Consider the following 22,415-nt stretch of genomic DNA (forward strand, 5'->3'; position numbering starts at 1 on the left):
ATGGAGAGGGAGTATTTCTTCAAAGGGACCATCAAAGAAAGACCCTTGGATTGTATTGATGGCCTTGTGGGGTAGCAGCCTCTTGGGGAAGCTCTGAAGGGAGTTCGGAAGCTGGAGTGTGAAGTCACCTGGGCCCCAGAGCCAAGTGTCCACACCTCAGTGAGCTTGACCAAGAGCAGCCATCCCTAGGAAGAGTAATAAGTCTGTACACATGTCGAACAATCTGACACATTCTTCTTACACTCAGTGCTCCTCAGACTGGACCTTCCCCCATACACTCACTATGGCTTCCAGGACCTGACCTGAGTCTGGGACTCAGTTTAGGACTCAGGAGAAGGGTGACATTCTGGCAATTCCTTTGTTGACTGTGGCCCTCCCAAGTGAGAACCTAGAACTCTAAAGGAACACAGTACTTAAAGGATGAGGTTGCTCCCATTGTTGTCTGTCTCTCTGGGTCTGTGATGTCAGAAGCTGGAGTCAGTGGCTCAGCTGCCACACTTGAGGGGAGTTTTAGCTAAAAAGGAATGTAGGTGTGCTGGAATGTTTATGCTCTACCAATGCAGGCCACCTTCCTTCTTCTCCCATCTCACATATACCTTCTCACAACCATCTTATGATCTTTCCAAAGCTACCAATATGTCACTGCCACTTAATTTGTGCCTGGATTAAGTATTCCCTATGTCCCAGTGGATCAGGGAGAGAATAGCAGGCTAAGGCAATGATCACTTCATTTCCTGATCCTTAAGATACATTTGTGGGACATGTGGCTAATTCAGTTGCCTCTAAGACCTGATGTATTAGTCACTTTTCTGTTGCTGTGATAGAAACACTGACCAAAGTAACTTATAGAAGGAAGAGTTTATTTGAGCCTATGGTTCCAAAGGGGCAAGTGTTCATCATGGCGGGGAGGTATGGTGGCAGAGGTAGCTGGAGGAGGAGTGGAAGATAAGCTCTACATCTTCAAGGAGGCACAGGAAGCAAGAGCATGGCTTAAGAACTCTCTAAGCCTGCCTCCAGTGACGTGCTTCCTCCAGCATAGCCACATTTTCTAAGACCTCCCAAAACAGTGCCACCAACTGGGAACAAAATGTTCAAACACTTGGAGCCTATGGGGGACATTCTCATTCAAACCACCACACCTGGCATTAAGGGTGTTGGAAAGGACCCAGATTGCCTTGTGACTATGTTCTGTGGCCTATCTCATTCCTTAGTGAAGTTAACCTACTGGTGCATCCCTAATTGTTTTTCTGGGGTGGAGAAGGGGCTAAAGTGACCAGTTACAAGGTTTCTCTAGTTGGTTGGTTAGTTTTACTCTCTGGAAGTTAGAAGGTTAGAAGGAACCAGGAAGAGTCCTCTGGGCAAATGGGTCTAACTGGGGTTGTTAGAAGCTTCCTACAGAGATGTTCTTTCATTCTTCACATAGGTCACGAGGGGTATAGTACTTTCTAAACTCACTGGACCATTTTGTGCCATTTGAGAGAGATTGGCTACCAGGCCTGGTATGGACCTATAGAACCTTTGGAAAGTGCTGGAAGTGGGAAGCAAAGAGTATGTGTTAGCTGTTGAGTGAGGGGAGCATAAAGTCAAGGAGTCCTTACTGGTGGAGGGCTAGATTGTAACTCTGTGTGTTACTGCATCCTTAGCATTAAAGGGTCATGACTTCTGTAGGGAAGGGGTCAGAAACAACTTCTAGAAGCCAAGCTGATCCTGACAGCCTCATCTCAACTGGCTAGCTTTCATAGTGCTGGAAAGTGCTATGCATGCTACCTGAAGAAAAAATTAATCACCAACCTCACCTAGTTGTGAATCCTGAAATCTATAACTGGACTGATGTCCACCAGTGCAACAGTGACATAAATATTATGGGAGTAACCAATCACTTTACAACTGATATCAGACTTAGGAACTAAGACTAGATATCCAACAGGCCTAGTTTTCTGCAAAATTGATATAGTATTAAACTGACGCCTAATGATTTATTGTTATGCCCATAGGTTAATGCATCTCTCAGCTCTCACCAGAGAAGCTTCCTTATGCAGCAGATGGTAATTAACACAGAGAACCAGAAAGTGCAGGAGTAAAAGACTGCAGACTGCTTATCCCTGAATAGGACATCTATATTAAAACTCTGTCTCCCAAGGTTCAGGAATCATTGAGGAAGATGAGGTGGAAAGATTGTGAGAGCCAGAGGTGGTGGATGACCACAAGGAAACAATTTCCCAGACAGCTGATTAGTTGCTCATATGTACTCATAGTAATAGTGACAGCATGCACAATTCCCATGTAAGCTCAAACTAGGTAAAATCCCAGCACAGATATGGGGAAGTAGGTAAGAAACCCCAGTCCTACCTGAGAAACTATTGACAACTGATGTCTGCTGGAGTGGACGAGTCATTCTCTTTCGAGGGCACATTAAATTGGTCAGCAGGTGACAATTTCTGAGAAGGTGTGGATAGGAAGTAGATTTAAATAAGGTCGAAATACATTGTATGTAAATTGTAAAAATTCAATAAAAAGGAAAAATAGGAAAAAATAAAACCTAATCAACAAGAAAACAAACAACTCATTCCAAAAATAAGCTAAGGAAAATAAAGGATAATTCTCAAAAGAAAGAAAAAAGAAACAACTCCCAGGGTCAGTCCTAGCTGATGGAGGCTCTCAATACCATACATACATTCTGAAGCACAGACTGGAGTTGATACTGTGGCTCTTGTCATGGAGATAAATTGACTGAGGTTTTCATAATCTCTGGTCTGTGTCCCAACTCAGCAGTCAACTGGGTAACAATCAGGAGTATATTTTTGAACTCTAATTCTATATTTTTCATAGCATTTACTAGCTACTTCTTTGTTTATTGCTTTGTTTTCTGTTGTTAGGTTTATCTAGCATCAAATACTGCTGGTGCTGTCTTATCCAGTCAATTATATTTAGGGTAAGATCATTCTTTCCTGAACACAGGGTAGTTGGAGGAGGTAGAAGAGGAGAAGGTGGTTATGGCAGAGAAAATGCAGCTAATTCCACAAAGGTAGGAATTAGACTCCTAGCATTTCGCTGGGATGCTTATGTCCTGGAATGGAGCACATCTGAAGTAATACTGTCCTCCTGGCAGAGACCTTTGGGCAGCTGCCACTGCTGGCTGAGGAACTGACTGTGCCTGGTCTTGTGGAGGCATGAAAGTTCAGCTTCTCTCTAAAGTGACTTAGGAAGCATGATCATAAATTTCCTATGGGGAATCTTTGGTTGCAGTTTTTCCAGCCTGTGCTTTGCAGTAGTTTTACACTGTGGAATTTTCGTGATAAAACCATTTTCCATTATTTTCACCTTTCGTCCCCTTATCAAACAAGACACTTCTTCCCACAAAGCTCAGAGTATAAACACAGCCTTTTGCTTTACGTTATCCTCACAAATCTTCTATGATGAGAATAGCTGAGCTTAGGTCCTCGATGAAGACCCAGCGTAATCCCAGTGAGGCTTCATTGTCAGGCTCTAATTGCACCTAATATTTTAAAAGCCATCAGGAAAATTGGCAGGCCAATTTCTCTGCACACAGAAGCCCCTCAAGTGCCGCTTTGCAGATCTCTCAGGATCCATTAGGGTGTGCTTTCCTGAGCAGCAGCCCCATCCCAGAAGCAGCATATACAATCAGCACACTTACCTGATTAACCTTTTTGATGAAAAATGTATGTCATCAGCATTTTTTGTATCGTTTAATTTGTGAGACCATCCAGGGTGCAATGACTTTGTGTAGCATCGAAAGACCTTATTAGAAAATCCCTCACAGCAGTTAATGAGATGCCGTCCTTGGCTTGAATAATAACCAAGTACATTTTATTTATTTGTTTTGAAACAGGTTCTGCCCGGCATTCTGCAGAAGCATTGCTGCATATTACCAGACAGGAACACAGGTAAGTTCTGCCTCTTTCTGATCTGAGACCACAAGTTGTGTGTCAGTGGCACTGAGAGATGTGATACCAAAGTTTTATGGACTTTTTGCAGTTGACATTGTGTGTGCGTATGTGTGTGTGTGTGTGTGTGTGTGTGTGTGTGTGTGTGTGTGTGTGTGTTAGAGAGAGAGAGAGAGAAAGAGAGAGAAATTACTGAAAGAAGCAGAAAAGATGGACTATTCAGTTCTGTGGTGAGGTACAAGTTAAGCTCGATTTCTGTTTTTGATAAAAGAAGTGGATTCAAATGATTGTGATTTTGAATTTTCAAGGGAACATGGCTTGTTTTAAAAGATGACTAGATAATTTTCAAAGCTGTTTGGTTTGCTTACTTTACATCTTTGCTAAAAATTGACACTGCTTTTGGCCAGTGTGGGGTGTTTGGAGTCCACTGGCCATCAGGGTGGGATTTGGCCAGATGCATGCTCTCCAAGATTTGATTGAGTCAGGATGGAACAGGGATCTTGTGGTGGGTGCTTGCATTGCCCTGCAGCTTCTCATTGTGAATGGACAGTGTGATTGGCTGCAATCTGAATATACATGCTCTGAGTTCTTCTGAGGAAATGTGGAGAAAAGGAAGTTCTGTAAATCCCTTTGAAAGTTGATTGTTTAACATTTAAAAAAGAGAATGTATATTGTATTAGCCTATGGATCTATGCTTTGGTTACTCCATGAATAGAGCTAATAATTAAAGCTATTTTCCTCAAAATGAGTCTTCAAGGCTGAGGAGCAGATGGTGGATGCAGCTACTTTCTACAAAGGGTCCTGCAGACTTTACTCAGTTCTAAAACCATCTGTGTCTTAACAAATACACAAGTAAATCCCAGGGTATTTTCGTTGGGTATAAAACAGAGGCTTTCTGACAGTTCCTCATTGATGTTGTGATGATAGAGGGGCTTGCTTTAGTGAGATTACTTTTGTTGTATTATACATACCCTCTAAACAGGTATGGTTACTGAGAGGTAAAGGGTGTCACTTATGTTTATTAGTCCAATGAAAGCACTGAGGTTTTTGGAAAATGGATTTTCATTATTTACTTAAAAATATGCATTGATATGTTATCGACCACATCCTTTTTTAGCGAGTTTGCACAACCGTTTCTGTTTGTTTTTACCTACTAAAACATATGTCAACCTATTTACCGTGTATGGAGAAACATGCTTATAACACAGTTGGGTATTTTTAAGCCTCTGTTTTCTGAAAGTATTTGTTAGTAGACATATACCTGAAAGAAGCACACTGACGTGTGAGGAGGAGCAGGGGCCAGACTCCATGTGCCATTCTAGGCCCGGAAGCATCAAGATGATAAAACAAACTAAGCTCTACCCTGTGATGATCGCAGTGGCTGTTTAGAACTTAAATGAGTGTTGGGTATTGTGAGACAGTTTGCTATATGCAAAGTTTCAAGTTAGTTTGGAAGATGCCAGCACAAGATTCTTTATTTACATTTCCTAAGAATCCTGGTTGTTGGCTCCTAGACCCAGGAAGATTGCCTCCTTTGAGCCCTGACTGTAGTGGACATTGGCCAGGAGGTCCTGAAAAAACAGTTCAACCTGAAGTTGGTGAGGACCTGAGTTATCGCCTTAGGTGTGAACAGGGAAGGAATTGCACCAAACGGAAGGACCAGTACTTGGAGGAAAAAAATGACTCTTGGAGGTCTGTGTTTGTTCAGAATTTTAGTTCTTGCAACAGGATTAGATCTAGCACATCCAGGCTGCTCTGTTATCGAAGAAATCTAATACACAAGCATAATGGGGAGGGCCTTTGTGTTTCAACAGAACATGAAGTTCCAAATGTACATGAGTGTAATCAGCTTTTATTCTGGTGATTTGTGGAATAGTTTACAAAATTTCTGCCTAAGATCAGCTTTGGGTTGGGGGAAGTTTTCAGTCTTAGAAGATGGATAAAATTCTGGAGATAGTGGCACGGCACCATGAATAGACTTGGTATGATTGGGATGGAATGGTGATGTGAAAATTTCACCACAGTTAGAAAAGATGAGTCACTACGTTCATGCTCTTGTCTGTTTTCTTCCTTATTTTAGAAATGCTGTGGATGCCATTAACTTCATATATGATTCATGTTTCTGAATTAAACATGGATTTTTTTCAAAGAAAAGCATATCATCATTTAACCTACTTTGATTGTTTGTAATAATTTTGGTGTTTGAGGTAAAGAGGTTAACTTCACCAGTTACTCTTCTCTTTACCCTTTGGAATTTGTTCATAGGAGAACTGAGGCCTGGGTTGGGCGTAGGTTAATTCAGTTTTCTAGACATTCTTCCCTTTCCCCATTTCAGTGACTCCTAATATTGTGACCTTTATTTTGTCTTCGGCTTGCGAACTGTATTCCTGAAAAGTCCAGCCTAGCAGCTGTGTGCACTGGACTGTGGCAGCTGACCCAGGCAGACAGGGTAGCTGCTGCTGATGTCTGGGATTTCAGTTGCTGTCTCTGGCTTGAGTACAGCCACCTTCTGTTAGGATTTGCTATTAGACAACACCACTGGGTCTCCCCTACCTTGAAACTCATTTTTGGTGAGGGATCACAAACTAGAGGTGACCCTGACCCCAGCTTTTGGGACATTCCCCTTGTCTCATTCAGGACCAGCTCTTGTGTGACCACATTCAAGCTGGTGAGCCTTAGGTGGATGTAGGTCCACAGGGCATGCTGAGTCCTGCATGGATTTGGTAATTTTCTGAGGAGCAACTTTCTCACATATATCATTTTATTGTGTGACTGATGATTTTTCCAGTGAAAAGTTAACCTGTCTTTATTGTTTTATAGGCGGTTCTCCCCTGTAAGCCATGGTGGACTCCTGTATGCTTTAACACTTTATGCAATTAACTTTTGAGGGTAGGAAATTTGATTTCTTGATGAAAATGTAGCATATAGTGTAAACAATATATCTTCTGCTTTTCCTGTTTCATGAGTTATGTGTGTGTGCATGCATGTGTGTGCGTGTGTGTATGTGTGTGTGTGTGTGTGTGTGTGTGCTATATGAAACACATTTGAGAATGTATCAGTGGCAACTATTCATAAAGGAGAATTCAGATTATATGTATTTCCCTGATAATGAGGCTTGGTCAGTGCAAATGTTGGCAGCTACTTAGTTCTTATGTCTGGTTTCCGATCTTGCCTTCTTTGTTTCAGGGTCATCACATGGTCAGTGGAGTGGAGCAAGGGAGTGCTCTATTAGCTGGGCTTTGATGCTAGACTTAGCTGCCTCAAGCATTTGTCCATGTCCATCAGGAGACAGCCTGTCCTGCTACCAAGAATGAAGATGTTTTAGGAACAAATCCATCTTGCAGAGTGGCAGCAACATTCATTCCCATAGGCTCTGACATCTGTAGCTGATGGGCCCCCCACACAGACTGAGCTTGCAGGGAGATTTGACCTTGAGCTATATTTCATTCTGAAGTCATAAGATGATATCAAAACATGTTCTTCATAGAAGTTGGGTAGAAAGAGGTTAATGATCTTCATGTGTGGGGGTCCTATTCTTGCTTCTTTGCCAATTCATAATGGTACTCCTGGAAGACCTGAGCATCCCTGTCTCTAAGGTTGCCTTGCTGCCAGTGAGATGCTGGTCAATCAGGTTTCCTCAGCAGGGTGATGCTGGGGAGGTAGGTACTCTGGTCTCTTATGTTTGTCAACTTCTGTGTTCTAAATTATTTCAGTATTATCAGTTCCCAGCTCTATTGTGAAGGTCCTTGGGAGGAACTGGGAGCGCCCCACCTGGATAGCCTTTGGATAGGTAGAGATTCCTGCATTCCTCTGTGTTTGTGGGCTGAATAGAATCTTAAATTTAAATTCTAATGTTTGTAACAGGGTCATTGATTTTACAATATCCACATGGGTTGAACAGATACTTCTGATGAAGTATTTGGATATCTAGTATATATGTCTATTACACAGGACTTCAGAGACCTGCAGGATAGTCCTAGTTATACATAATTAAACTATCCAAGGAGCAGGATGTCAGTTGAAATTGGAGTGGTTGCTGGGAAGCTTGCATGTTTAATTCACAAAGCAGGGGGGGGGATATCATTGTTGAAATAGCAAGAAAGATTGCTTGGTAATTTAAAATCCACTGGATTTCTTCTTTAATATTTTATTATTTTTATTTTTATGTGTATGAGTATATTGCCTGCATGTATATGAGTGCACCAATGTCATGCAATGCTGCAGAGGTCAGAAGAGGGCTTTGGATTCCCCTGGAACTGGAGTTAAGGACAGTTCATAGCCGCCATTGGGTGCTGGGACTCAAACCTGGGTCCTCTTTAAGAGCAGTCAATGCTCTTAACCACTGAGCCATCTCTCCAGCCCCACTCCACTGGATTTCTTGTGAGCCAAAGTTTTTCCAGAGCTTGTAATTTCATAATGAAGAAATAAGAGAAAACCAGCCAGCCAGTTTGCTCATTTGCCACAGCCTGTCTCCTAGGGCATTGTCAGCGAAGGTTTGTGTGGAAGTAGAACATAGTTTCATCCTTTCTGCACTAACTTGCACCTGATTCATACAGGTGTGTAGAGATGCTGTTTCTTGCTGTTGCAGTGGATGCCCTGCGTGATGGTTTTATTGTGCTTCCTGGTTTAGAGTTTTGACCCTAGTTTTGGCTGTTACCTATGAGGAGAACACTACCCTGTACTGAAAATAAGGACACGGACCTCAGTGCCTGGTTTTCCCTTCATACAGCTACTGAGCATTTTGCTACAATGCACACATTTTGCTGTATCGTGCTCTGTGTTGGTCTGTGGTGCTATAGTAACCAGAGGAAGTTCTTATTATCCTCGTGCATCTTTCTGATGAAGTGCATGATAAAATGATGTGGATGAGGAATTGCGATGTTGGTGTGAGGGAAGGGGGACAGTGGGAGGCTCTACAGAACCTGGCCTGAGTGCAGCAAGCACTGTGCCTGGAGAGGTCCTGGAAGGGTGTGTCCTATACAGAGTTTGCACACAAGGATATCAGAGTGCCAAATGATACCGTTCCAAAATTCTGTGTTAAAGGTAAGTTTTTATTCTTTGAAAAAACACATACTCCAAGTAAGTTTCTTATTTACCCAGCTACTAAAGTTATTTATACTACCTTTTCCTTTTATAAAAAGAATTGAGGTTGTACAAATAGAATGCCATATGATATGATTCATAAACTAATAATAACAGGCAACAACACTGAGCTAAATGGAGAAGTAAATGCATAAGCTGTTGAGATTTGCTTTCTCTGTCTCTTAATGCCCAATACCACCACTGTGTGAGCAGAATGACTGTTTTCCTGCTTTATCTCTCCCTGTTCATCACAGAAAACCCCTCACATGCATCAAAGGGCTTTATTTCATAAACTAAAAATGACTTTATTAGAAAATTGGTTGTGCTATAAAATTACTGCCAGAATGAAATGTTATAGGTCAATAATTTAATGACCAAAATTATTTTATTCACTGTGGCTTTTTCTTCACCCATAGAGCCTCCTTGTAGCTCAGATCACATCTTTGCACTAAGTATAAAGCTATACTATAAAAATATAGCCCACCCCTGCAGTGAACTCTGTGTGGAGCCTGAGGTGACGATCTCCTAAGGTCAGTGCTCTTTTTACTCAGGTTCCTGGTTCCTTGTAGTGTGGTGTAATGATGAGAAGTATGTGACTTGGCTCAAAGCTAAAGGCTCTTGATCCTTCTCCTCTGAGCAGTTTCAGAGTCATCTTGCAGTTTGACAGACCTGTGCCAATAATATCTCCACAGAGGTCACTGGACTAACCTGTGAAAGCCGCCATAGCACTATGGGACTGGAATGGCCAAACTAACTTCCTGAGGTGACCGTTGGCTTCATTTATAGGTTATTGTTTTAAGAAAGTGGGGAAGTAATTCCCACCCAGTGTCCTGGACCTTCCCAAGCCAGTTTCCGAATGCTAATCCTAGGAGTGTATGTTTAAGGACTTAGAATGTGCTCCAGGTACTTAGGAGGCTGTACCTAGTTTATGACACTCGAGATTTTAAAAAACTCTGTAGGGTAAAAAAACATATAGACAGGAACCCTTGCAATTAGAGGCCCAGAAATCTGGTTCTTTGGGGAGAGCTGTGGGGCTGACCTTTGCAAGTACACCACAGCTTCAATCCTGTTAATATTCAGGGCTACTTCAGATTTTTTTGACACAACACCAGTGTGTGAGAAAAAGCATCTTGGGATGCTCCCTGCTCCAGGAAGAATGCTGTGGGAGAATCTTAGAGTTGCACTGCAGAGTTCACTCATTCCCCCAGATCAAGGATCTTAGTGCAACATTATAGAGCCCACCCATTCTCCTGGATCCAGTGCCATGTGACCCATTTGCACCTCATTTCTGGATAAACAGTAAACACACACCTCATCTGCAGCATCTCCATGTCTAACATGCTCTCCCTCCACCATCTAACCATTCATCTACCTGTACTATAGCTGTGTTCTTGATGTGTTAATAACAGGTCTGCTTCACTGAGCACTCTTTATTCTTTTTCCTATTTGTCCCATGTGTTTCTACTCATAAGTTACCCTAAATTCATGCTAGTATAAGTCAAAATCATATGCAATCACAAATGTATAAAGCTGATGACAAAGATGAAGACTGATACCAGTGTTACGGTGGATCACAAAGCCCAATCTAACTTCTTAGCCATCGCAGCTGAGGACCTTAGGCTACCTGCCTCTTATTATTATAGAACAAAATGCTAATCTCCTGGTGGGTGGAAGTGAAATGGAAGCCTGGCAACTCAGTATGGTCTCTTAGTTGATTTGGTCTAAAGGCAGGCAGAGCTCCTGGAAAGCTGGGTTAGGTTAAACTACACAGGTGACTCAAGTGACCTCATTCAGGATTTGTCCATATTCCTTCTCAGGGACAGCAGGGGCCATCCCTCCAGACCTTTACACCATGGTAGGGGAAGGGCTGAGAGAAGGTGGAGGAGACATGGGCTTGCAAAGCCTCCAGATTCTCCTAATGTGTCACACCTTAAATAAGAGAGTAGGAAACACATATCCACATGTGTAGAAAATGGCTTCAGTGACTACTGAGAACTTAATGGCATGATTTCCAAAGATACTGCTGAGGATGGGCAGTAGTCATGAAATAGAAGGATGTGTGGACCCAGAATGGCTGGACAAGGTTAAGACTTCCTGACTTTGGTGTCATACAATTGCTCTGACATGGTTTCTATATTCTGGGCTGAGCTACTGAATGCTTAGATGTGTGCTCTCTGTATCAGTTAATTTAATATTGAAATGTCAAATGATGGTCAGGTAATTCCTTTCAGAGGGTGGAGGGTCCCCTTACAGTTAAGGGGACTTCCTCATGGGATGCATATAGTTAGAAGCCTTGAGCTATTATAGTACTTCCCATGGAAGGGTCTGTCTCCTGGCCTCTTGTGTCTGGCCTGGCCTTGGGACCTGCTTCAATGTGTAGAATGGGGCAGAAACAATCTACCCTGACTGAGCAAGACCACCAAATATGACATTTAAAGAGGGCTGGGCTAAAAGAGGGCATGCATGGTGACATGTGGGTGAGGTTAACGTAGAACCCCACAGCAGTCCCCATGAATACACCAGGCAGAAGTCAGCAGCACTGAGCTCAGCACTGTAAGGTTTGCAAGATTTAAGGAATAGTCCAAGGATGCAGGAATTAGGTTTCTGTGGATGTGTGAAGAGGACTCAGTTCATGTTTCCTGTGCCTCCATGTTCTCACATTTATTCTGGTAACTTTGACATCCTCTTACTGAGACCTACACTTTTTTAAAAAATTTAGTGAGCTTTTGTAATTTCATAAAATAGTTCTTAATCAATTTAGGCTCCTCTCCCCCACCCAGACCTCCCCCATCCATCCATCAGACCTCGTGTATTTTGCCATGTATGTTAAGTCCTATCCAGTCAAGCATTTGTACCAGATGTCCTTCAGTGTACATTTGTCCACTGGCGTCTAGTCAGCCCATCTGGAGACTGTATGTAAGGCATACTCTCCCTCACCCAGTAGCAATCAGTCTGCAATAGTTCTCAATCTAGTGCTGCCCACTAGCCATTTCTCTCCTCCCCTCTGATCCCTTGTTTAATTGAGTTGGCATTTGTTCTGTGCTTGATGCCACCATTGCTACTAGTTCACCTGTGCAAGCTTCCAGTGGCCTGACAGTCTGTGTTTCCTTGTGTTCATGAACCAGCCCTGGCTCTTACAACCTTTCCTCCCCTTCTTTGGTAGTGGTCCCCGAGCCGTGGGTGGGTGAGGTTCAATACGGGAGTCCTTTCCGAGGATATACACTCTGCAGCCTCTTATTCTTTAAAACTTGGCCAGTTGTGGCCTCCTGTGTGCATCACACTCTGCTGTATAAGGAAGCTTTACTGGTGAGAGTTGGGGGATGCATTAGTTTTCTCACTACTCACTGTTCCACTATGCTCAATGAGCCTTAGTTGTAGAGGTTCAACTGTAGATGCACTGCCTTATACTGGGCATCTCTCAGATGTATGTTCTCTGTGTCCGACCAGTTGTACAATTCTGCAATAGTTTCCATCTGTTGAAAAAGGAAGCTTCTTTGATGAATGATGTACAGTATGCTTGTCTGTAAATATAAGGATCGATATTTAGCATATAGTAAGAAAATTTCTTTTGTCTAGAGATATAAAAGTGATAGGGTTTTCTCTAGGCTCTATGTCCTCTCCTGCCAGGTGTATTTGGCTGAGTTTATACTCTCAAGAGTTCACTCCCATTGAAAGTGCTTTAAGTCAAATTAGACAGCTGTTGATTGCCCCCCCCCCCGCCAGATAACAGTGCCACTACTGCACCAATAGAGGTGGTTTGCTGTGCCAGTCATAATGGTTTTCAGGCTTTAGGGCTGGGTTGGACCATTGATTGTTTTTCTCCCTTGATGGTTTGTATATCATCATCTATCATTATGATAGTCAAACTTGGGTTAGAAGACTTCCAGGTCAGTTCCTGCTCCAGTGCTTCAAGTCCTGTATCCAAAGTGTGTCCTGTCCTCAGCAGTAGGGTCTTATCTACTAGTTATGGGAGATAAGAGGTTTTGCAATAGCCTGTATTATTTTGGGAGTCTCCTGATCACCCTCAATAACCACTCAAAAGGAGTCAAGACTTAAACTTTGAAAACTTGGCTTAAATTGCAGGCATTTAAACAGTCCACCATGGAGTTCTGACACTTTCTGCTTGTGCAACTAAGCATAGCTCCTGTCTTTCCAAGAGAGTTCAAGGCCAACCTACACCTGCTTCAGTCTCCAGAGGAGCCCTAGGTATTGGCCTTGCTCTTCTGCAAAGTCTGTGGGAATGACTGAGGGTAGTGTGGTGGTTTCGGGGCTTTGCTTCAGGAGGACTATGGCATTACTCCAGGAACAATTGCCCCATCCTTTTATTTTTTTTCCTTTATAGATTTTAGATATAACAGATATTTGGGTTGAGGTAAATAGTTTGAATGGATGATAAACTGATACAATATATTTAGGAATTATTGAGGATTTTGAACCATATTATTTAAAAAATTACATTAAAATCAACATACAAACTGAGCTTCAGAAGCTCTATTTTAAGAGGATAAAAAGTCTTGGTATCTAAGAATGCACTATTATTTGATATGAAATTGACAGAAGAGACTGCAGAATTTGAAGGGAGTCTAATATGCATCAGGGAATAGTCTAAATAGCAGTATGGGGGGGTGGTAAGAACTAGGGCCTGTGTCAAGTGTTCTGGCCTTGGGTCTCTGACAGTTGGATGCTGGGATTAGAAGTATATTCCAGCCTCTGTCCTTTGCCACATGCTGTGTCCTAGCTAAAGAGGGGTGAAGGAAGCAGAGAAGGGTTCAACAGAGCCCATCCTGCTGACAAAACTAAAATCAGTCATGCTTGAACTCAGCGGTGCTCATCGTCTGTCAACACATGCCGGGTTGCAGTTGTGCCCATCTTGGAATGAGAAATTCATGGTGGTGAGACCCTTGAGAACAAGAAAGGCATTGGGAGTCTCTGGGGTAAGATGTAGAGAAGACGCCAGGCACAGCAAGCGTCCTGCACAGTGTCACGTCATGTCCTTCTGGTGGGACATAGTTCTCCTGGTATGTGATGTGCCTAGATTACAAACTTACCTCCTTTCCATGGAAATCTTCCCCTTTACTAAGAGATGTCTTAACAGAGCAGTGTTTCAGCACTTGCAGGTTATCTTGGCAGCAGCCTGCCCTTGCCCTCACTATTTATTGCTGTTTTGTCAAGTATCGTGCTGTGCCGTGAGACACTACCTTGCCTGACTTCCCCCAGTCATGACTTTCCTCTCCAGCCCTTCTTTCGGTGCCTTAGTTCCGGTTTGTCCCATTGTGCTTTTGTTTCCCTTCATTCTTTCTGTAGGAATTTCACTTGGGGCTGCTGTGTTTTTCCTTCTCCAGTTGTGCTCACAGTCAGTGCTCTTCACATTTCCTTTGAACTCCACAGCCCTCTGGAATTCCCTACCAGTAGCCTGTGATGCACACTGCCCAGGGTCCAAGTGCAAATGTTGCCCAAGTCTGTGTGTTGCGTGTATAGATATTTATATATCACATATACAGGCTTATGTCACAGGTATATACTTTCTTAGTTTTTTTTTATAGGACATTTTGGATTTGTTGGTGCTCTGTTCATGCATGCTGGAAAGAGAAGAGATCTGACTGTCCCTCAAAACAAGGCGTGGGAGGTAGTCTTGTTTCTACCACCTGGCCACCGGTGTAACAGTGAGGATCCCTCCCCTACCAACCCAGCTGCCCCCAGCTGATGTCTGTTTGGGGCCTGTAGCCTGGCTGGAGTCTCTGTAGGAGGCTCTGGCATTTGGGTAAGGTATAAGGCTGGAAGTTTTCCCGACTGTTGAACAATCTGAGCTGTGGTGCTAAGGCCTAGCTCTTCCTGCCTTACATTGGCCATTACAGAGAGATCCCTGTCACCACCTGCTCTTCCCTGCAAATGTCAAATCTTTCAGGGGACAATGAGGGATTTTGGCGTGAGAACTGGAGAGAAGATTGCTTCCTGGTGTGACTGAATGTTTGGGTAGAAGGGGACCTGTGGCTGTGACTCTGATCAGCAGAGCTTGGCAGAGGGATGGCAAGGTGACCCATGTGGCACTGTATGTGTTGTGTCAGGTTTCCTGGAAATGACTGGATTTGTGGCACAAGAAACTTCTCACATTCGTGGAAGTGCTGTTTTATGTTAGTGGAAGTCAGAGCCTTGTCTCCTGGAAACTGAACCACAGCCCCTCTGCCCCACCCTATAGTTACCATCCCTGACACACTTCTTACTTGTATTGTGAGAGGAGGGTTAGTTTATGGAAAGGGCAGGTGTCCTCCTGAAACTCTGAAAAGAAATGGAGCCATCAAGTTAAAGTCACTGAATTTCTTCTTTTGAGATTGGGAAGTTTGACTATTTGAGAAAAAAAAAACAACAACCCAAACTAAAAACAAAAAAAAGCAAACCAAAACATTTTATAGCATGCCAAGGAGGCATTTTATTGTAAAAATATCTGTACTAAGTGAAAACCTCTAAAAACTACTACTTCTTTTTTGGTAAAGCCAAAAGGGGGCTTTTTTTAATTCAAAATGTACAGACCAGGGTGGCCACTGTGTAGAACTACTTGGTTCACCAGGACTTCCTTCTCTTCTGCTACATCCGTGTCCACAGGGCTAGCTTACCACACATCTCCTTCCCTCCCTCTAAGTGAAGCTGCAGCATCAGGTATAGACAGTGATGGATTCCCACACAGGCTGGCTTATTTAGCAGCACAGGCTCATTGCTCAACAGTTTTCAAGTGACGTATAAATCACACTCAAAACACTTGATTTATAGCAGCCATTCCCTCAGCTAGGAGTTGGGGTTAATTCGCAGGGATATTAAGGGCCGATGCACAAATAATGAAAGAGAGAAAGGAAAATGTTTCTTTTAGGAAAGTGAAGCTAGGAATTTGAGAGTTCAAAGAGAGTGGTCTGGTCTGGGTACTAGAAGCCTGGAGTCTGGTAAATGTGGTAACTCTGGGGCACTGTGTCAGGAATCTGTTATGTGACAAACTACTGTGTAACAAACCCTAGTGGGAACTCCTCTACTGTGGCATAGACTGTGGAAGAAACTGAAAACCCTCCCTTAAGTGTCCCAGTGGCTGTAAACAGGATCAGTCTATATCCAAGTTGTCAGACAGGCTTTCCTGGCGGTGCTCCAACAGTCAGACATCTCTGGAGAGTTTAGAAGGACCCCAAGGAAAATGGCCACCATGGGCATAGAAGTGCTTCACTGATGTCAAAAGCTTCATGTCGTCACTTGATATCCTTCACCCAGGAGTTGGCAGTATCCATGGGCTTGTCCCCATATCCAGATAGAAGAGTGTCTATCGGAAGTTCTAGGTTCTGGGGGTTGTGCTACTGTTCGGGACATTTGCGAAGCAGAAAACAGTTGGTGACATTTAAATGTGTTTTTGTAAAGGTCTCAAACAGGATTTCAGGGTTGTAAGGCATCTTACCAATTTATGTAACTCCTGGAGCGCTAGGTATGTTAGGAGGTTTTTGGAAGCATTTCAACTGAGCCAAATTGAACAGGTGCTTGCTTCAGAGGTCGAAGGCCCAATTTGAGATAGGAGAAATGTGAACTAATTATGGAAAAGCACCCCAGAGGGGGCCTTTAAAATAATGAAAACAGCCCAAGACTGCCAGAGGTTGGGACTCTGTCAGAGACTTTTGAGGAAGGTGGTGGTTGTTGGCAAGCACAAGTGGCCCCTCCAACTTGGGGTCAGATCAAACAAACACCATCTTCTAAAGAGAGAGCTCAGTTACATGTTCTTAGACAGAGTGAACAGCTCTATTAATGCTGCTTTGGGTTCTGCAGCTGCCAGCACATGTCAAATTAGAGCATCAGTTGGGTGTTGGTACTCAGATGTGAGTATAGATGAGATTATGAATCTATAAAGCAGGGTTCACAGGAAGATCTTGCTTCCTCCAGGAATATACCCAAGGGTGGTATGAGCTGGGTCATATGGTAGTTTAAGTTTTAGTTTTTGAGGAGCTTCCATACTGATTTCCATACTGACTGCACGAGTTTACAGTGCCACAAGTAGTAAGAGTTCCTCTTCCACAACCTCACCAGAATTTGTTGTTTATTTTTTTGATGATAAACATTCTGGGTCTGGTGAGATGGACTCTCATTTCTCTGATGGCTGAAAATATTGAGTATTTTCCATATATTTATTGGCCATTTGTACTTTTTCATTTGAAAGTGTTTAGCTCATTTACCCATTTATTAATTGGGTTACTTGTTCTTTTGTTATTGAATTGTTTTTAGTTCTTCTTATATCTAGGTGTTAGTCCTCTGTCAGATGAAGGGCTGGTAATGGTTTCCTCCCATTCTGTAGCTGTCTCTTTGCTCTGTTGATTGTTTCTTTTTCTGTGAAGAGACATTTTAATTTGATAAAATTCCATGTCAATTCTTGCTACGATCTCTTGAGCTATCAGAGTTCTGTTCAGAAAGTCATTGTTCATGCTTTATCTTGAAGTGTTTCAGTAGAGACACCTGAACACCCGTGTTTATCTTTGCACTATTCACGATAGCCATGTCATAGAATCCAGCCTGTCAATAGAAGAATGGATAAAGAAAATGTCGTATATCTACACAGTAGAACATTACCACAAAGAGAACGAAATTCTGTCATTTATAGGAAAATGGTTGGAACTAGAGACTCTCAGGTTAAGTGAAATCAGATGTACAGAAAGACAAGTACCACATATATTTCCCCATCTTCAGTCTCCACATATTAGAAAAAGAGACATGAAGCAGAAAAGGGATTAGTATAGAAGGAGATCAATAGAAGGTAGGAAGGAGACAGGAATATAAGGGAGATGGGAATGATCAAAGCACTTGGTATGCATATGAAAAGGTCAGCAAGCCGTTACCGTGTACAATCGATGTGATAATTAACAAAAAGAAAGTGCTTTCTCTGTCTGTAGTCACTAATCAGGATCTGCCATTGGGGCCATGTTTACCCCTGTGTGTTGAGTTGTCTGATGGTAGGTGCTCTGAAGGAATTAACCCCAAAGGCTGCACCCCACCAGCACCCCACCACTAGACTACAAGCATAAAAAGAATGAGACTCTCTCTGCAGTGTTCATATTTCATAGTGAGACATCAGCAACACCAGCAGGTACCTCTCATTACTAGTGCGGTTTTGAGATGCAACCGAGAGATCTGTGTATGGATATGATAGAGGTGGTCAGGGAGGCATTGCCAGATCTGGGTCATGTTTAGCAATGAGGGAGGATGGGAATCCCCAGGCTGACTAGCAACCAGGTGCTGTGGAGCCCACTGGACTCGCCTGCTGAAATGCTGACAGGCAAACATATAAGGTGGATCTTGGAGATTTTAAGAAGGTAGCATGCTGTTTACAAGCATTCATTTCATTTGGGCTCCTGGAAGACCTTTGTGAGCAGTTTCATTTTGATGGTGATGTAGAGGTAGAGTGTGCTGGTCACAGAAGCTTGCAGCACTGCAGGTGGCTTTGATTTCCATGTTTGCAAGGTAGTGGGTAGCTGTCTGAACTGAGGCACATTGGGTAAGGCAGGGTGCTGCATTATGGGACTCTGAAAGAGCTGACATTGAGGAGGCCAGGCAACCTGGGCAGCCCTGTAGATGTGGTATAAAGGGCTACACCAGGATAGTGTTGCCTAGGATGTCCAGGTGGTAGATAAGGTCATCCCATGGCCTTTCTTTATAGATGTGTTTGTCAGGATTCTCTGGAAAAGCAGAGCAGCCAAGTTGTATAGGTGTGTGTGTGTGTGTGTGTGTGTCTGTGTGTGTGTCTGTGTCTGTGTCTGTGTCTGTGTGTATACATGTATATGTAGTGAATATGTGTCTGTATACATGCCCATATGCAGATCTCTTCATGTGTCATGTGAACCAACACATATGCACGTGCAGACAGAGGAACACGAATACTGTGGGAAACCAGCTTGTGACATGGAAGCTGGCAAATCAGAAACTTCATGCTCAGTAAGGAGCTGGGTGTTAAACCAATGAGGAAGCCAACAAGGCTAGAGATACAGGAACATTCACTGTACCAATTCAGGAATGAAGCCAAGAACAAAGCTAGGATTCCATCAGGACAGGCAGATTTCCCTCAGGGTAGGTCAGGCTTTTATGGTATTCATATCTTAATATGGTTGAACCAGGCCCACTCACATGGGGGAAGGAAGTCTGCTTTACTCAGTCTACTCATCCAGGAGGGAATCTCATATAGAAACTCCCTCATAAATACACTCCGAATTATGATTTTCCAATCATGTGGCTCAGTGAGTGGATACATAAGAATCACATCCCATCAAAGCACTCTTGCTGAGTTGGTTTCTGGGGCAGCGTGATAGTTAATCTTGTTATCTTCTTGATTAGATATGGAATCAACTAAAAGACACATCTCTGGGCTCAAGATGGGTCTTCGGGGCCTATTCCTGGAAGGATTAACTGAGAAGAGAAGATCCTCCAAGTGGGCAGCACCTTCAGGTAGTGACTTTGATGTACAGAGTTCTAATGTAAAGGCAGGGCTACCTTTTCCTGCCTGCCTCTGCTCCTTGCCAGTAAGTGCATTTACCATATTACTGCTGCTGCTACCCCATCGGGAGTGATAGCGCCTACCTCCAGCTTCGTGTGACTATAGAGACTGTCTGGGAGGTGCCAGGTAGCCCATCCTTGGTACCAGTTGGAGGCTATAGCTTCCTGACCTGTTCATACCTGTGAGGTTGGGTAAGTCCTATAGACTTGGACACCATCCTGAGGAATAACACACCTGAAAGTAGGACCACAAAGGAATGGTGACAATTCACCTCCTAGATCACAACTTGGGGTCTTTCATTCCTACACGAGGTGCTGGGCCCAGAGAGGACACACAGTTAGGAGAGCACACTCTCTATTGCATTGCTGTGAGTCTGCCACAGTGTCTTCTTGTGTTCCTTTCACAGGGCTGGAAGGCAACATGTATCACATATAAATTAAAAGACAAAGCCTTCTAGTCCTGCCATACCCATGCCTTCCTATGAAGCCATGGCAAAGGCTCTTGCAAGCATTTCTCCTCATGCTGCCTCCCAACTGACTTGTGCTTCCCTATGTGGACTAAAAGCCTCCCAGCCTAGGAGGTTGCTCAGGAGGCAGATAGGATGCCACAGCAAGTGTCTGACTGATGAATAGGAGGTCGAATCAGAACTGAACAGGTGGGCAGGTGGGCATGCTACATAGTGTTAGAGTCAGTGAGCCAGGCAGGAAGATGATGGTATGTGGAGTAAGACTGGTACCAAGACTGAACATCACAGAAGGCACCCTCCTCCTTAGCCAGGCCAGCTTCGTGCTGTGTAACAGCCTCAGGAAACCCATACATGGGGTGATGGAGCTGTATACTGTAGGAGGGCCAGTGCTCCCCAAAGTAGAATTGAACACCAGGAACTAGGGTTGGATATCCTTGTGCAAAAGCTGTTCAGTTTGGCTGAGTAAAGAACCCAGCCCAATGGGTTAGCTATTGGAAAGAGAAAGAGGCAGGGTCTTGGAAGGAAGTGGGCAAGGGAATGCCCAGAGGCAGGGCGGTAAGGCTCTAGAGAAGCCCCCTTTTGGCAAATCCCAAATCCCAGCATGAGGTCCTGATCTCCCCAGCTGAGGTTTCCTTCTAAGTTGAACACAGTGGGATGATGTCCGTCTTCTTAACTGGGGCACTTGGGGACCATGAGAGTAGGGAATGGGAAACTTTCTATGTAATAAGAGTGTGCCATAGCTGCACACTGCTTTGTGTTTCTACCACATGTGCAAAGGGAGAAAAATCAGTGCACAGGGTCAAAGTTGAGAATTTCACTGAAGTTCTTGGGAATTACAGGCACCAAGCCTCAAGAAATACACTGGGAGAAAAGTAGAACTTGACTTGGGGTATTTAGCAGAAAAAAACAGAAAGGGCTAGAACATTGACATGTGGAGTCACCAAGGGAACAGAGTCACAGCCAGACTTGTCAAGTCCCTGTGCAGCACTTGAACATGCTGACATGACTAGGAAAGCATGTGTGGTAGGGTGCCAGAAGACTTGGAGTCCTAGGGAATCTCCCAGACTGCCCTGCCCAGATTAACTGAGTCAGTGGCCTGTCCTGGAGTGGGGATAATACCCTGTGGTTCAGGGGCCTTATCCAAATCAAGGCACAGACAAAGGCAGGGGATTTCTAAGCATGCCTGGGGACAAAGGCTCCCTGTCCATCCTGCTTATCTTTTCTCTACCCGTGTACTCTCCCCACTGTACTGCCTGACTCTAGGAGAACATCAAGAACAGGCAATAAGAGACTGTTAGGACACTTTTAGATTGCTGGGTACCCGGAGTTACAGAGATTCCTGGCACTGCTAAGAGCCCTAGAGGTTTTGGCTGCTGTTTTTACATGTCCCAGGTCTGATGATGTCCTCGTGGTGGAACTGGGACCTTTAGCATTTATCTTTCTGATGAGCTGGCTCTACTGGGTTTCTCTCTTCCTCATGGATGTCACACATTCTCTGGGACTCTTTGGCCTTTCGGTGACTTTATGATGAGATGCCTTCAGTCTCAGCTTCCTTTTCTGTTGCTGTGATAAAATACTCCAAAAAAAGGAACTTAAGAAAGACAGGATTTATTTGGCTCACAATTCCAGGTTACAGTCCATCATTGTGAAGTTGAGGTGGCAGGACTTGAAGCAACTGGTCATTTTACATCCATAGTCAAGAGCAGAAAGCAGTGACCTAATTGCTCATTGACCTAATGCATGTATTCTTCTGCTCGTTTCTAAAATATAATTTCTACTTCTTCTTTGAGAATTTCATACCGGCATGCAATGTATTTTGATCATATCCACCCCCTAGTTCCACCTTCCAACTTCCCCCAGACTCCCCAGTGTGCCTCCCTCCAAACTTAATGTGCTTTTCTTAAATTTTTCAATTTAGTCCAGGACCCCAAGTCCAGGGAGTGGTGCCACAATGGGGGAGTGGAGTCCTCCCTCATCCATAACTGTAGTTAAGATAATCCTCTGAGGTGATTGTATCCCAGTGGTAATTAAATCTAGCCGTCACACCCTGCTGCCCTGATCGTACATGGCCTCTCATGCTGGACAGCAGGCATTACTGTATGTAAGTACAGGGGATAGAGTCACATGAGTTTTACTTAAAATTTTCTAAAAATTTACATGTATTTGTGTGAATGAGTGCTTTGCTGTATGTATGTAAATGCACTGTGTGCATGCAATGCCCGTGAATGCCAGAAGAGAGTATTGGTTCTTCTGAAACTGGAGTTACAGACAGTTGTTAGATACTATATGGATGCTGGGAATTGCACCAGGGCCTTCTGGAAGAGTAGCAAGTGCTCTTAACTGCTGCACCATCTCTAGCTCCAGGTTGCAATTTGGGGAGGGGGGGTGTAGATGAGGAAAAGCTTTTTTTTTTAATTTATTTTTTATTTAATAACCACATGATTAGAAGAAGCATTTCATT

General features: G+C 43.5%; 1 protein-coding gene across 1 annotated transcript in view; it reads left to right on the top strand.

The window, feature by feature from the left end:
- Dlgap2 (DLG associated protein 2) overlaps window positions 1-22,415 on the top strand; it is an 886,725-nt gene that overhangs the window by 192,980 nt on the left and 671,330 nt on the right. Inside the window, exon 3 of the mRNA XM_029562223.1 lies at window positions 3,851-3,905. Coding sequence (XP_029418083.1) covers window positions 3,851-3,905 — 55 coding nt within the window. The remainder of the gene's footprint in view (window positions 1-3,850; window positions 3,906-22,415) is intronic.

This window comes from Nannospalax galili, unplaced genomic scaffold (genome assembly GCF_000622305.1).
Source record: "Nannospalax galili isolate Female #2095 unplaced genomic scaffold, S.galili_v1.0 scaffold134, whole genome shotgun sequence".
Lineage (NCBI taxonomy): Eukaryota > Metazoa > Chordata > Mammalia > Rodentia > Spalacidae > Nannospalax > Nannospalax galili.